Raw genomic sequence first — 14,741 nt, 5'->3', positions numbered from 1 at the left:
AGATGGCTGAACTGTAAGGGTAGTGTTTGCAGCCCATTCCACCAAAAGGAATTTAAATGGGAATAAGGATCATGGGAGTGGTCTCACTGCCAGGCTGGCACTGACCAGCTGTCTCTTTCCCTGTTCTTCCATGAGACTCCCCAAAGACTTCTGAGCAAACTCACTGCCTCTCAGTGCCATGACAGCTTTGGTTGCTGTCTTCTAGGGTGGACTGGGGGTCTCTGGAGCCATTGATTCTCTAGGCCATGAAATGGGAATGGAAGACCTTGCATATGGAATCTGATTCTGACGTGGTACCTAGCCCTGTCTGACCATTCTCTTCCCTCTGGGTTTGTTACTTTGCTGAGAGCTCTGCCTTCTTCAGCCTCTTTGTCCCTCTCTTGCTTGGGGTAGCCTGCACTTGCTACTGTGCTAAGCTAGAGCACGTTGCTGAGAGCTGAAGTCTTACACCCCAGACACTTTCTTTCAAGGTCACTCACAGGAATTCTTCAGATGTGTTTTGAGGCGTAGACTGTAGACAGTGGCAGGATAAATCCTACACTTCTGGGTATGTAAGCCACTACATAGCTCAAGGCATCTCACTCTGGAAGGGGCTTTGTGTCTGCTTCAACTGAAACCCAAGTCCTGCTGGAGCTGTGCACTTCTGGTTTGTGCTCCCACCATCTGAGGTCTTCCTAATGCAATCCTGGTTTTACAAAGAAAAACCCCAAGAAGCATGTTGTTGCCGTTGTTCTGGTCTACACTGCACCCTATACTCGCGTCTTCCTTGACCTTAGTGCAGTATGCACACAGTTACAGTATGATATGGAGTGACCAATGTAGAACTGAGTTAAAGACATTAAATGGCTACTGAATCTTTAATGTCTCTAAACAGGGTGGCTGGAGAGATTGCTCAGTGGTTAAGAACACTGACTGCTCTTTCAGCAGTCCTGAGTTCAATTCCCAGCAACCACATGGTGGCTCACAACTAAGTAAAGGACTGTACTGATTCACTGCAGCTGACTGATTTAACAGAAAATAATTGTTTTCTTAAGGTTCTAGGGACTGGCAATCAATGATGGGGGGTGTCAAGAGTTGGTTTCTTCTGAGGCCAGGGATAGACACCTGTGCTTCTGCCAGTTCTCCTGTGTTCTAACTTCCTACTCTTTTAAAGAAATCCAAAGTCTTGCTTTAAGAAAGAGAAAACCTAACAGTTTCATTTTAAACTTAATTACCTCTTTAAAGCCTTACTCTCCAGCTGTGTGGTGGTAGTGGTGGTGGTGGTGGTGCGTGCCTTGAGTCCCAGCATTAAATAATACCCAGAGGCAGCGGCAAGTGGATCTCAGTTCAAGGCCAGCCTGGTCCTTGCAACAAGTTCTAGGACAGCCAGGATTACAGAGAAACCCTGCCTCGAAAATTAAAAAAAAAAACAAACAAAAGACACCTTATCTTCCACATTCAGTCACATTCTGAAGTGACTGATCCAGGACTTGAATATATAAATTGTAAATGGCATGATTTGGCCTATAACAAGTACAGGTTTTCTTTCATGGTGACATAAGTACTTTCATTAGGCTTCATGTAAGTATCGAAAAGTTAAAAACCAGAAGATAAGCCTTTATTGCTTGCATATAAACTAATCTGTGTTTGGGAAGAATGGTTTCTAGCAAGGCTGATTTGTAGCATCTCTGGATTCACTGGAAAGGTTCAAGTTGAAAAGGAGACAGCCAAACCCAGGTATCAGGGAAGTTTAATTCAGAAACAAAGCCAAGATTCATTACTCAACAGGCATTATCTTTCTTCTTCTCTTTTTTTGGAGATAGGGTCTTATTAGGTAGCCTGGTTGGCCCAAGACTCTCTATTAGACCAGGCTAGCCTCAAACTCGAAGACCTGCCTCTGCCTCCCGAGTGCTGGGACTAACAGTGTGCACAGCACACCCAGCTGGACAACATTCCCTGGAGCAGCTGCTGACTCCTTTACGAGCTGGTTATGCTTGTTACTTCTCCATGGAACAGATGATCCAGGTGTGGACTCGGGTCATCACTTGCCCTGGAGACACAGGTCTCTGTATCCCACTCTGACTCGAGGCCAGTTCCTGGCCCATGAATCTGCATGTTAACAAGCACTTATCTCAGTCTGTGGCCTCTGCCCCTACCATGGTGTGCCAGGCACCCATTCTTCACAGAAGCAAAGCCATGCTTGTCCAAGTTCCTGGACTGACCACATCTTTTATTTCTTACATTGTGTAATTTGGTACATAAAAATTACCAGATCACAGTCATGATAAATATTCTCATTTCCACTTGGTCTACCAGTGAAAACCAGTCAAATCACTTAGCTATTTAAAAAAAAAAAAAAAAAAAAAAAAAAAAAGCTGGGCAGTGGTGGCACACGCCTTTAATCCCAGCACTTGGGAGGCAGAGGCAGGTGGATTTCTGAGTTCGAGGTCAGCCTGGTCTACAGAGTGAGTTCTAGGTTAGCCAGGGTTATACAGAGAAACCCTGCCTCGAAAAACAAAAAAAATAAAAAATAGAAATGTGGAGATTGAACCAACAGTTATGTGCAAACAGTAAGTTTTCTCCTCCAGCCCGAAGCAGCACCCGCTGTGGAAAGGAGATGCAGACCTGACCTGACGGTGACACTCCTTTTCAAAGAAGCTGAGCTTCTACTCTCAAATATAAAGAGGCCTTGAATGCCTATGCTGGGCACACAAGTTGAAACAGCAAGAGCATTATGGAAGTGACACTTTCCTGTAGGATTTGGCCCCACATGCCCGAGCAAGCAGACACTGGCGAGGAAGCAACATTTCTCCAAGAGTGCCATTCCTACAGACGTGCACTTGTGTGCCTCTCTGATGGTTCTGGGCGCCTGCTCTCCACTGGCTCTGACCACCCTGGCCCTTTAGACTCATGGTAGTCTTGTGGCAGACTGGGTTGGCTGAGCCCCAGGGTAACATCTCATGTAGAATGATGTTCTGGGGAATGAAGTCCATGCTGTATGTTACATTATATAGAGGTTCCTCTGGAAACAAAGCTCCCTCTTCAGCAAGTCAATCCTGTATCTGGTGTTGCAGCTCTGGCTACCTCTTCTTCATGTATGACCTCATGTGTGCAGCAATTGAGCCAGCTATTTCTGCCTTCTTCTTGTTTTGTCCAAAATAATCAAGAAATTCTCCATCTGGTCCAATCAAGTACATTATTATTGTATGATCCACCTGTAAAGCAGAAGGGGGAGAGGCATATGTGAATAAAGATTATAATCTTATTTTACCAAGTAGAAAAATGTTGCAGGATAAGAGAAGTTACCATCAGTATGTAAGTGACCAAAGCAGTACCCAGTCACCAATACATGGTCTACCAACTGGGCCTGCACCACCTCCAGTGCATGCACAGCCATGGTCTAGAAATGGCTGCTGCTGGGTTCACCCAGAGATTCTTTTGGTACCACTCTTTACATACCCACCGTAGTCTCTGAGAGAAGAATTCACCTCCTACTGGCCTTCTAAGTAGCCTATGTTGAGGAACAGCAACACTATTTTGAAACACTTTCCACTTCTGACTGGGAGTCTCTCATCTGATCCCTTCTCCACTCACATAGTTGTCACACAGGAGTCGAAGCAATGGTCAGTGAGTGGCTAGGTGCCCACCCTCATGTTTAAGGACCTGCCTATACTCTGCTTGCCACACTTTATGAGAAGCCAGAAAACCAACCACTAGCTGACAAATGTGATAGAAACCATAGTAGTGATTTAATCCAATATTTGATATCCCACAAAACCTGTAAGATGCTTTCCTGCCCTGGGAAGTTTGCCTTTGCTATCCTGAGCTTGTGCTCTGAGGCAAACTGCTTGGACACTCCCCACCAACCACAACGGCTACTCTTTAGGAGCCTCTTCAACCCATCATCAATTTTCCCATTAATTTCCTCTTAACATGTCTCAGTTCCAACGTATGTTCAGACTAGTCTTTGGATATTCATTTCTGTAATATTTTAAGAGTAGATCTGCCATCCTAAGTCCTTGGAATTTGTTGGAGGCTTGTTTGGCAAGACAGAAAGATAAGTATGCCATCACACATACCAAAGAGGAAACACCCCTGAATATACCCCAACCCACATTATATGGCTGTGAGGCTGTAACCTTTTTATACACACGCATTCATAAGGAGAGAGCAAATGGAAAGAGCCACTCTCCTGCCATCAGGAAAGAATGCCACCAAGAGCTCAGACAGCTGGTGACTTCATGTGGAGAATTTACTGCAGGAGCCAGGCAGGGCCTGGAATTTCTCCTCACACTTGACAGAATCAGAATTAAAACTCTGGCTTTCCCTTCAAGCCTTTCTCTGTGGCATATACCTTCTTTCTTCACTGGTTCCTTTCTTAGAGAATTTTTTGACCATTTCATAAACACACACAACATAGGTCCCCTTTCCCTTTTCCCATAGTCATTTTCCTCTTTAAAGAACAGGAGCATGTTGGACTTACTTCTGAGAGTTCTTAATATAAATTACCAACTAGTATATAGTAAAAGACATTCTCTGTCCTTGTCAAACTTCTGTGTGGTTACTTTTCAATATTTAACATGGTTATTGTTATGACAATCAACACTGTTCTAATAGAGAATTCTACAAATTCTAGTAGTTTGTTGTATAGAAAAACAAACTAGCCATTATGCATCCTTTTTCCTTAGTGTGTAGTATATGTGCACATATAGGTATGAACATGCACATGCACACACAGAGGACAGAAGGCGATGTTGGGTGTCTTCCTTTGTCAGTCTCTGCTTGATTCCCTTAAGACAGGTCTCTCAGTAAACCCGGAGCTAGGTTGGTAGCCTCAGCAAACCTCCTCTAGCAGTCCAATAGTGTGGAGTTTCAGGAGCACATGACCATGCCTGGCTTTTTGTGTGGTTGCTGGGAATTTGAACTCAGCGCAACAGGCACTGTTACTCACTGAGCTGTCTTTAAGCCCCTCACTTCATTTCATCCTGAGACAGGAGTCCTCTATATAAAGTACAAACAGGCTGAATAGGAGAAGTTACATACACTGCAAAATGCCTGCTCTAACATTAAAGAGCGCATCCTTTTCTTATCACCATGTTGCCACTATTTCCAATTCAACTACAGAGGCAGCAATTCATGTTTCTTAAATATACCTTTTAGCTTCCTTCAAAGACACTGCATGCATACTAATCTTCTGGACTCCCAGAATCCCTTGGTTCTTCTCCCATGGAACCACTGTCACTGGCCCCTATTGTATTCTCAGAGAAATTGTTGGTATTTACTATGCATTATACCCAGCACTACATACTATTGTCACACAACTTAGACTTTATGACAGTCCCTTGTCAGGTAACACAAAACACTGTTCTACAACAGGACAGATAAAGTCACTCTTCAAAAAGGGTTGCTTGGGTTTTAGTCCTTAGTTTTTACCAACAATGCTGTAAGATACACCTGTAAGCTAATTTCCACTTAGCGACAGTGTCGACAGAGCAAAGGTTAACTTCACATACATTGTCTTCCAAAGAGGACTTAACAGATCCATTCCCATTAACAATACACAGACCAGACACCTGTTGTTTCAAGTTCACTCCAACAACACACTTCCCACTTTTCCTAGACTGACAACAGTATTTTTAAACTTTCCAATTACAGCTTAACTTAACAGGTTTAAAAAGAGGTATATCATTAAATAATCCACATTTTTGTTATGAATTTGATGGTCTTCATTTAGATTTAAAAACTATTTCTATTCTCCCCAAACTATTTTCTAGCTAACATTTATAAATGAGTCCCTATGCATATAATAACTATATGTATAGCATGCAAATTTAGCTTTACTTGTTAAGTTTGTATGCTCAATTTATATCTAACATCTAAAGATGCTACTTTTACCACTTGTGTCTACGATCATGAAAATATCATCCCAGTATACCTCAAGGTTAATCTTTAAGCTCTGCCCTTTTACTAGTCCTTAAATCCTAACAGATATTTCCATCTATTCATGGCCTCAAGATATAAGGAGTCACTTAAGAAAAGCTCTAAGAAGTCTTAGTATATCTCCCCCTGTTGGCTGATTTAGCAAATCTTAGGGCATCAGAGCAATATGTAGGGCTAGGAGGTCAAGGAAGCCTCCATAAGATTTGTATATCTGTACTTTAATCTTTAAGACAAAAATGTCAACTACATTTCAGATTAACTGCATCACAAGTACAAATTTCAAGGCCTAGTATGTGCTTGGTCTGCTAATGGAAAGGCTCAAAGGCTCCAGCCTGTGCAAGATGGTAACTCACTGATAACAAGGAAATGGTAACTCTTCATACACCAAGGGCAACCAACTGAGGTAGACTATGCAATGAAGGGTTAAACTGGGAAACTGTTAAGGGTAGCTGACAGTTCCTGGGACCGCATGGGCTAGCAGCCTCGTCCCATTCCTGTAGTAAGAGGAGCTTTGGTTTCTGGAAAATACTTGTGACTGAGTGGAATGTTTTACTTACTTTTATATTTGAGACAAGCGTCTCACTATGTGGCATTAGCTGGCCTGAAATTTGCTATGTATGCCAGGTTGACCTCAAAGTCACAGTGTGCCACTATGCCTGACTAAACTAAAATGTTACATTTGTTTATCTGCAAATTTTCCTTTTTACTTCAGAACAGGGCTGTTACAGAGTTTAACAAAACTTTTTTTTAGCTGGATGATTAGACCCTCCTACTCCCTCCAGCACCCTTGAAAGGCTCGTGTCCCTGTGGGTCTCATGTCCCTACAGGTCTCCTCTTTTGGCACTTACGCATTTTTCTACTTCTCACGCTAGCAGATGCAGCAAGACACAGCCACATGAGGGCTTCAGGGAAAAAATATTCATTTTTCTCTTGTCCCTTTCTTCCATGAACCCCAACCTTTCCCAATGTTATGAGGCATCAGGTCTGGAAAATATGATACCATGTTGGACTTGAGACATGGTCAAGAGCCCATTTTTATTTTGGCCAGAGGGTACACAAGGGTACACAAGAGGCTACAAGGTCAAAGGGCTACAGAGTGACTGAAGCCTAGTATCCCAGTGCTTGCTGTAAAAGCACAAGCATTAGAATCACCTGAACCCAGGGAAAAGCCAAGCACGGCCACACACACCTGTGTGTACAGTACAAGGAAGCAGAGACAGGCAGAGGCTGGGAGCTCCTGTATCAGTCATCCTAGCCAACATGTACACAAATGCAGGCTAAGAAAAATGTGCAAACCACAGTGGGCACTGGAGAAAACAAACACAAACACTCTGCATATTACTCTAGGACAGCCACAGGGAGCTGGCAAATAAATGTCTCAGCGCTCTGCACATTTCCCCCACACCAACCACTTTTATAGTAACAAGGAAATCTTTTATTATTAATCATTTTTTTTAACTGACATTATAGAAAACCCAGAGTATGACAACAGAAAAAAGCCATCAATAATGATACTACTGTAGAGTGGTTCTCAACCTTCCTAATGTTGAGACCCTCTGATACAGTTCCTCATGTAGTGACCCCAACCATAAAACTAGCTTTGCTGCTACTTCCTATCAGTAATTCTGCTACTCTTATGAATCATAATATACATACTTACAGTTTTCAATCGTCTTAAGTGACCCCTGTGAAAGGGTTGGTCAACCTACAAAGGGATAGCAACCCACAGGCTACGAACTGCTGCTATAGCACCATGTCAGTCTGGATGTGCTAAGAAACAAACACCTGGGTTGAGAAGAGTCAGCTTGTGCACACCACAAAACCACCAGTCAGAAATGGGTCCAGCTGCCTAGGACCTCCCAGACAACAATGACTACCGAGTAAACAGATCCTTAATGGAAGAACCACAAGGGTAAACTGGGCAGGCAGTCCAGCTCTTCACTGCTGAACCTCAAAGCCGGTAAAGCAAGCTTGCAGACAGTCTGTAATTTTCTCTCTTGCTTTTCAATAAAATAAATATGATTCACTAAGGCTTACAAGTTTGAAAAGAAACACTTTTCCCCCCTTCATCAAAGACACAGGGAGAAAAACAGGATGTTCATAAACTAAACCTGAATCAAAACTGACATCATGTAATTGTGTATATAACTAGGGAAGGAGGTCAGACGAATTATAAGAAGAATAAATATAAATTAAACAATAAGCATTCATCTTTCAAATATATGTGCCTACTAGATTTTCAAATTATCCAAAATTCTCAAGGAATTTACAATAGCCTCAGTTTTCTTTCTTCTTTTTAAAAGGTATTTTTGTCTCATGTGTTTGAGTGATTGCCTACATGTCTGTACGTGTACCACATTTGTGCCTGGTGCCTGTAGAGTCCATCAGGTTCCCTGGAACTAGAGTTACAGTCGATTGTGAGCTATAAGGTGGGCGCTGGGAACTGATCCTGGCTCCTCTGGAAGAGCAGCAAGTGCCTTAATCGCTGAGCCATCTCTTTAGCCTTTATCTCAGACCCCAGTCAGGCAGGTAAAATTTGTGAGACCCGGGACGTCGGGCCAGGCCAGGCATTCAAAGCTGAGCATTTACTTACTATGTAGTCCTCATCCTCATCCTTTGGGCCAGGGCTGTAATACACCCTGTATGCTCTGGCCACTCCATCAATCTCTTCTTTTGTGCCAGTCAAACCAACCAACTTGGGAGAAAATTCTAAATATAAAAACAAGACAGTATGAATAAGACAAGACATATAATAGACTTTACTCAAAAAAAAAACAACTACAAAGAAGCATGCACAAATGAAAAGTCCTAATGTCACTATAAAGCAGCGTTGAGGCCACTTTGTTCTGAGTCTCCAAATACTTTTCTGCATGCCCATGACATATGATGGATCTTCTTGTGACTATTATAGGAATCTGAAGGAAATGTATTCTAGTTATTTAAATCATGTTTTAAGCTGATTTAGTTACAGGTTTTTCACTGCATCATATGGAAAGAAAGTTCAAGAGGCTGTACAATGGCTTAGTGAAGTGAGAGATTTGGGAGAAATCAGCCTGAAATGGGACGTCTCCATGTTCCCTTCCTCTCAAGGCGCAGGGATCTAATGGAAGAGGAGGTGGAACGACAGTAAGAGAGAGGGGATGGATGACTCCTGAAGACAACAGAACTGATGTACACATGAACTCAGACTCTGTGACAGCCCACACAGGGCCTGTTTGAAGCAGAGCACTGAGAAGGGGAAGTGCACACAGCACCTCACCTAGCCAAGCAGTTGTCTGCAACTGATACAGGCGGGGAGAGGGAAAAGCAGCTCTCTCCTGTGAAGTGTTAATGGGAATACCAGCCACACTCCAGAGTGGGCCACTCGCTTAGGAGTTGGTGGCCAACACAAAATGTACTCCACCTTCTTTTTGAGCTTCTGCTTCATTGTTTTAGTGTTTTCTGTCTTCTTGGTATCTGGGTTTTTTTTGTTTTTTTTTGTTTTTTTTTTTTTTGGTTTTTCAAGACAGGGTTTCTCTGTGTAGCCCTGGCTGTCCTGAAACTCACTTTGTAGACCAGGCTGTCCTTGAACTCAGAGTGCCTGCCTCTGCCTCCCGAGTGCTGGGATTATTTCTGTTGTTTTTTAAAGTGCATTCTGTTTTGTTTTGGAGGTGGATAGGTAGGGAAGATTAGGAGGAGCTGGGGGGGGGGCATGATTAAAGCATACTGTATGAAAAAAAAACATTTTTTTTTTTTTTTTTGAGATTTTTGAGACGATGTCTCTTTATGTAGCCCTGGCTATCTTAAAACTATATAGACCAGGTTGGCTTAGAACTCATAGCTCCCTAGAGCTGAGATAAAAGGTGTACACCATGCTTGGTTAAAAAAAAAAAAAAACTGACAACAAAAACAAGAAAAGAAAGGGTGTAAGAAAATTCATGCTACGATAAAACAAACAAAACCTAATGGCTATGGGTAATACATAGAATGTATGTGCTGTTATGTCTTTTAGAATTTACATAATCTTGAAAGTCTTTTAAAGTGACTAAGTTAAGAAGAGAATGGTGGGCTGGTGAGATGGCTCAGTGGGTAAGAGCACCCGACTGCTCTTCCGAAGGTCCGGAGTTCAAATCCCAGCAACCACATGGTGGCTCATAANAACCACATGGTGGCTCATAACCACCTGTAACAAGATCTGATGCCCTCTTCTGGAGTATCTGAAGACAGCTACAGTGTACTTACATAGAATAAATAAATAAATCTTTAAAAAAAAAAAAAGAAGAGAATGGTTTACACTTTTAATCCCAGCAGTCTGGAGAGAGGCAGGTGGGTCTCTGTGAGTTCAAGGTAACCTAGTCTACAGTGAGTTCCAGGACAGCCAATAGTACAGTGAAACCCACCCTCAATAAATAAGTAAATAAATAAACAAAAACATAAAGCCCCAGGCCAAAATTTGTTTATGCTCCAAAATCCATCTTTAATCTTCCATTGCATACACTCCTGAAGTATGTTTCTCCATTCTAACTAAAAGGATGGTAAGACACAGTAAGAAGCAACACACCCTTACCCCCACTTAACTTAGGTAATACACAGGGCCAATTGTTCCTGTGATATAAGTAAAGTCCGGAGCACCAGGAATGGAGAAACCTGCTTCTCATGCATCAACAAACTGAAGCTGTGACTGAGCTTCATTGTTTTATCAGCCTTCAAAACAACTGGCAATGCCACCGTCTACTTTAGGAAGCACTGTTAAGTCTCAGATGGTTTGCTACTGCAAACTGTTAAGAAGTGAGTATGTAAGTTATCAGTAAAACACACCTTTCACATAAGTCGCAATGGCTTCTTTTGTGTCCCTTTCTGGGTCAATGGTGATGAAAAGTGGAGTTAAATTTGGCAGGGATGGAATGCTGTCTGAAAGAAAGGTCCAATTAGTCAATAGTCACCATAAGGGAAAAGACAGACCCAGCAATACCTGAGGAAAATAGTTCTACAGCAAAGTGTCAGAGGGACACCGAGGACAGATTAGATGATCTGGGGTGGAGGAGGAGGAGCCAGACAGATGTGCTACCACACACTGTGATATATAGATGCTGTTACTCAGGACCACCTCTCATTGTCATCTTATTTCCTAATGCAATCCAGACTCTGCAGTTTTCCCTACCATATCAAGGACAAGGTACTATATCAATAAAGACTGAATAAAGAGGTATGCTTCTTTCAGATTGCTTGTAATTGACAGTAATTAAATATTACTGACCACTCCAGATTTCCTAATCTAACCATCAGTGTCACTGAGGAAACACAAGGAGAATGTTCCAGTAAAAGGAGACGGAAGCACAGCCGTTTTTAAGTGCCGTTTTTGGCACCCTAACAGGGGCCCTAGAATCAGAGCAGGCTGAACATGGAAACGTTATGCCCTTATAGAGCAAAACATTACAAGACACTACAGAGTGTGAAGCCAGGGCTAGTATGTCAGTAGTGTAGATCAGGGTTAGTCTCTTACCGATTTCCTCCACGACTTCAATCATTTTTTCTAGTTCTTCTGGACAGATATCAGGGCAATGAGTGAAGCCAAAATAAATCAATACCCATTGACCCAGGTAGTCCTTGTCAGTTTTGGGCTCTCCATTGTGAGTTGTGAGGGAAAATGGCCCCCCTAGTAAAGGCTTCCCAATGCTGCGATGCCGTTGTTTCTCCAGCTCTAAAAGAGATACACCAACAAAACAAGTCACTGTAACCAGAGTCACTGAAATATTTGACAGAGTTAGCATAAAACCAGAAACAGTTGTATGTGGGGTGGAGTGGGTGGGAATAAAATGCAGAAGAAATTTCAGAAAAATAAGTATAAAAGAAGAAAACTGAATGCTATCACACATGCAAGCACTATAATTAAGTGGAAAAAAAAGTGTTTAACCCAGAACAATCCAGACCTAAGCTGTTCAGTGTGGAGGACAGAGCCTTGAGTCTGAGTGTGCCTGAGGCAGCTTCATAAGTAAGGCATAGTGACAGGACCTTAGTTTTATAAAGATTAATTAAACAAACAGGAATGAGAGTGTTACTAACGGAACGGAAGCCAGAACAGTGGACAGGAGAGAACAGGAATGCTCCCTGTAGTGCTAAGGCAATCGGAGGTCGTGGTGAGAAACGCTGCAATAAGCTGAAACACAGCATGAATAGAGCCAGTGACAGAAGGAAAACCCAAAGGCTACTGAAACCAACAACAAACTCTTCTGGTTTCATTTCTGATGCTGTGATCAAATAATTCTGTCAAAAAGAAACTTAGATGAGAAAGGGTTTATTTTATCTTACAATTCCTGGTAATGGCCCATCTGTGAGTGAGAAAGTCACACAGTGGGAGGAGCCTGCAGCACTGGTCACATCACATCTGCAGTCTAGAGGAGAAATAACCTAGGCATGCATAGTCTTCAGCAAGCTTTCTTTATGCTTAGCAACTACAGGACCCAAACCAGGAAGTAGGGCTGCCTGTCACTTTCAGGCTGGGTCTTCCCACGTCAGTTAGGGCAATCCAGAGAATCCGCAAGGCCACAAACATATATCCACAGGCCAACCTGATCTAGACTTCTCTCACTGAGACTCTTCCCACGTGACTCCAAGTTAACAATAAAAACAAAGAAACAAACAAAACAACTATCATAAGCTCTTGAGAGATACTTTATGAGTAGTAAGAGAACAGATCACAATCCCTGAATATAAGGCAAGTGAATAAACCCAGAGTGATGGAGCAGTACACACAAGCACGCACGATAAAACATACAATTCATATGAGAAGGCTGAGATGTCTTAGATGATGCAACATCTCCAATAATGGGACAAGGAAAAATCATGATGCACCCAACTACATGTGGTATCATTTCTGTGACAACCCTGTCAGTGGCTGCAGGGCCTCAACAAAGTCCCGAGAGAAGATCAGGATGGTACAGGCTGAGGAACAATTTACTAAATAACTGGCTTGTGGTTTTCACAGTAGTCAAGGCGGGCCAAGTCAGGTGAGGCCTGAGAAACTTGTAATCTGCAGAAGCTGAAGAGACAACCAGGAACAAGGAATGGGTCTGAACTGATGCTTTTATTGCAAAAGCAATACAGTATCAACCTCAATTATTTAGAGTGCCTCCAACATTTCACGATGGTATTTCACAGCAGTTCCAGGCTTCCCCTCCATCACAGCCATCCTGGGCTTGCCCAACACCACCACCCAACTCATTTGCAGTACCTACCCACACCGCTCTACATGCCTGAGCCCTAGGAAGTCTCCTCAGATCCCACGGTCAAGATTGCTTCAGGCCCACACAGACCCCTGCCTGCCCTGCCCTCTGACCTAGAAAAACAGCATCTAGGGAAATCCTGGAATTATTTTAAAACAAGAAGTTTAAGAACAGGATTGGCCAACAGCCAAGTAGATAGAAGTGCTTGCTAGAAAAGCCTGAATACCCAAGCATAACCCCAGGAACCCACCGAGGAAGAATACACTAGCACCAACTCCCCAAAAGTTCTCTGGCCCCCACTGTGGCATGCACACATCTGCCCGCATGCGCACATACAATAATTAAAAAGAAAAAAAATAGAAATAAAAATCCTCCAGAGGGTAGCCACTTACTTTCTATCTTTTCTTTCTTGAAGTACTTCATCCCAGCCAATAAAGAGCCTCCAATGGCAAAGGTGAGAGCTAAAGACTTCCAAGAAACCGGCTACTGGGCAGAGATGGAAACAATAAAAAAAGTAAGATGCAAACACTTAACCAAGCTGTATATATTACCTTCATTTTCATAGCAAGTACATACACACGAACCACAGTTACACACACCGAATGCTTCAAGTTATTTTGGGATAAATAATAGAGTTATATTTACTGCAAAAGCACCCGTTTCCAAGAAAAAAATGCCCAAGTTAATTTACAAACCAATTAAGGGCTGAGGGGGAGGGGAGCTCACTTAATTGGTTGACTGCTTGCTTGTCGTGTCCCAAGGCCCTGGGTTCCAAGCCAAGCACTGTATAAAAGTGGGTGTGGCGATGTACACCTGTTATCTTAGCACCCTGAGGGGGTGAGGAGTGGGTCAAGCTCAAAGTCATTCTTGGCTACAAATCGAGTTCTAGGCCAACCTAAGATATAAGACACCAGGTCTCAACAAACAAAAAAAAGTGATTGATGACCGGCTTACGCTGATACTGAGGATAATAAAAATACATCTGGGAAAGTTACCCAACTGGCTTCCAAGATGACATCAACAGAAACCGAAAAGTGGGGCTTCCTGAAAACTAACATCGAGCTACTTCTCTGTACTCTTTAAAGTCCAGAACTGACTTTTTTTTTTTTTTTCTGGAACAAAAGCCCGAGTTGTAACCGTTGCGCGGAGGGAGAGCAGGTTCTCAAAGTCTGTTAAGGCTGGGACCAGGAAACAGTTCTGTCAAAGTTGGAACTGTCGCTGACCAGGAAGCAAGGAAGGGATCCCATGGCCCCTTCACGCCGGGGAGTTCCTGAGGCGTGACCTTGCAGGATGCAGGGATGGAAGGCTCCATGCGGACACTCACCCCAGGCTTCGGGCGGTGAGACCCGGCTTGACCGCCCTTGGGCTCCGGCCCGGCCCCCGGCGGTGGCGGCCCAGCGCTGAAGGCTCGGCTCCCCAGGCAGCAGCGCGCCTCCTCCGGTCTCGGCCTCTCCGCCACATCCCTGAGCCCATGGCCGCGAGGGAACAGACGCCAGAGCTGGCGACACTGCGACCGCACCGCGGCTGCCCGTACTAGTGCCGCCATGAGTTTAGGAGACCGCGCCTCCTTTGGGCCGCCTCTCCATTTCCACTCGAGCTTCCGCTTCCGCCGGAAGCCGA

General features: G+C 43.4%; 1 protein-coding gene across 1 annotated transcript; it reads right to left on the bottom strand.

Moving 5' to 3' along the window:
- Positions 1-1,787: 1,787 nt before the first annotated feature.
- Positions 1,788-14,694, bottom strand: LOC110332358 (protein SCO1 homolog, mitochondrial). Its single transcript, XM_021213535.2, has 6 exons — positions 14,446-14,694; positions 13,514-13,604; positions 11,402-11,599; positions 10,717-10,809; positions 8,513-8,628; positions 1,788-3,194 (listed from the first exon to the last, which is right to left on the bottom strand). Exons 1-6 carry the CDS (start codon positions 14,665-14,667, stop codon positions 3,060-3,062), a joined length of 855 nt encoding a protein of 284 aa, XP_021069194.1. The 5' UTR covers positions 14,668-14,694; the 3' UTR covers positions 1,788-3,059.
- Positions 14,695-14,741: the final 47 nt, after the last annotated feature.

This window comes from Mus pahari, chromosome 14 (genome assembly GCF_900095145.1).
Source record: "Mus pahari chromosome 14, PAHARI_EIJ_v1.1, whole genome shotgun sequence".
Classification (NCBI taxonomy): domain Eukaryota; kingdom Metazoa; phylum Chordata; class Mammalia; order Rodentia; family Muridae; genus Mus; species Mus pahari.
The sequence above is the reverse complement of the archived record's forward strand: the minus strand, read 5'-3'. Positions and strand labels throughout refer to the sequence as shown.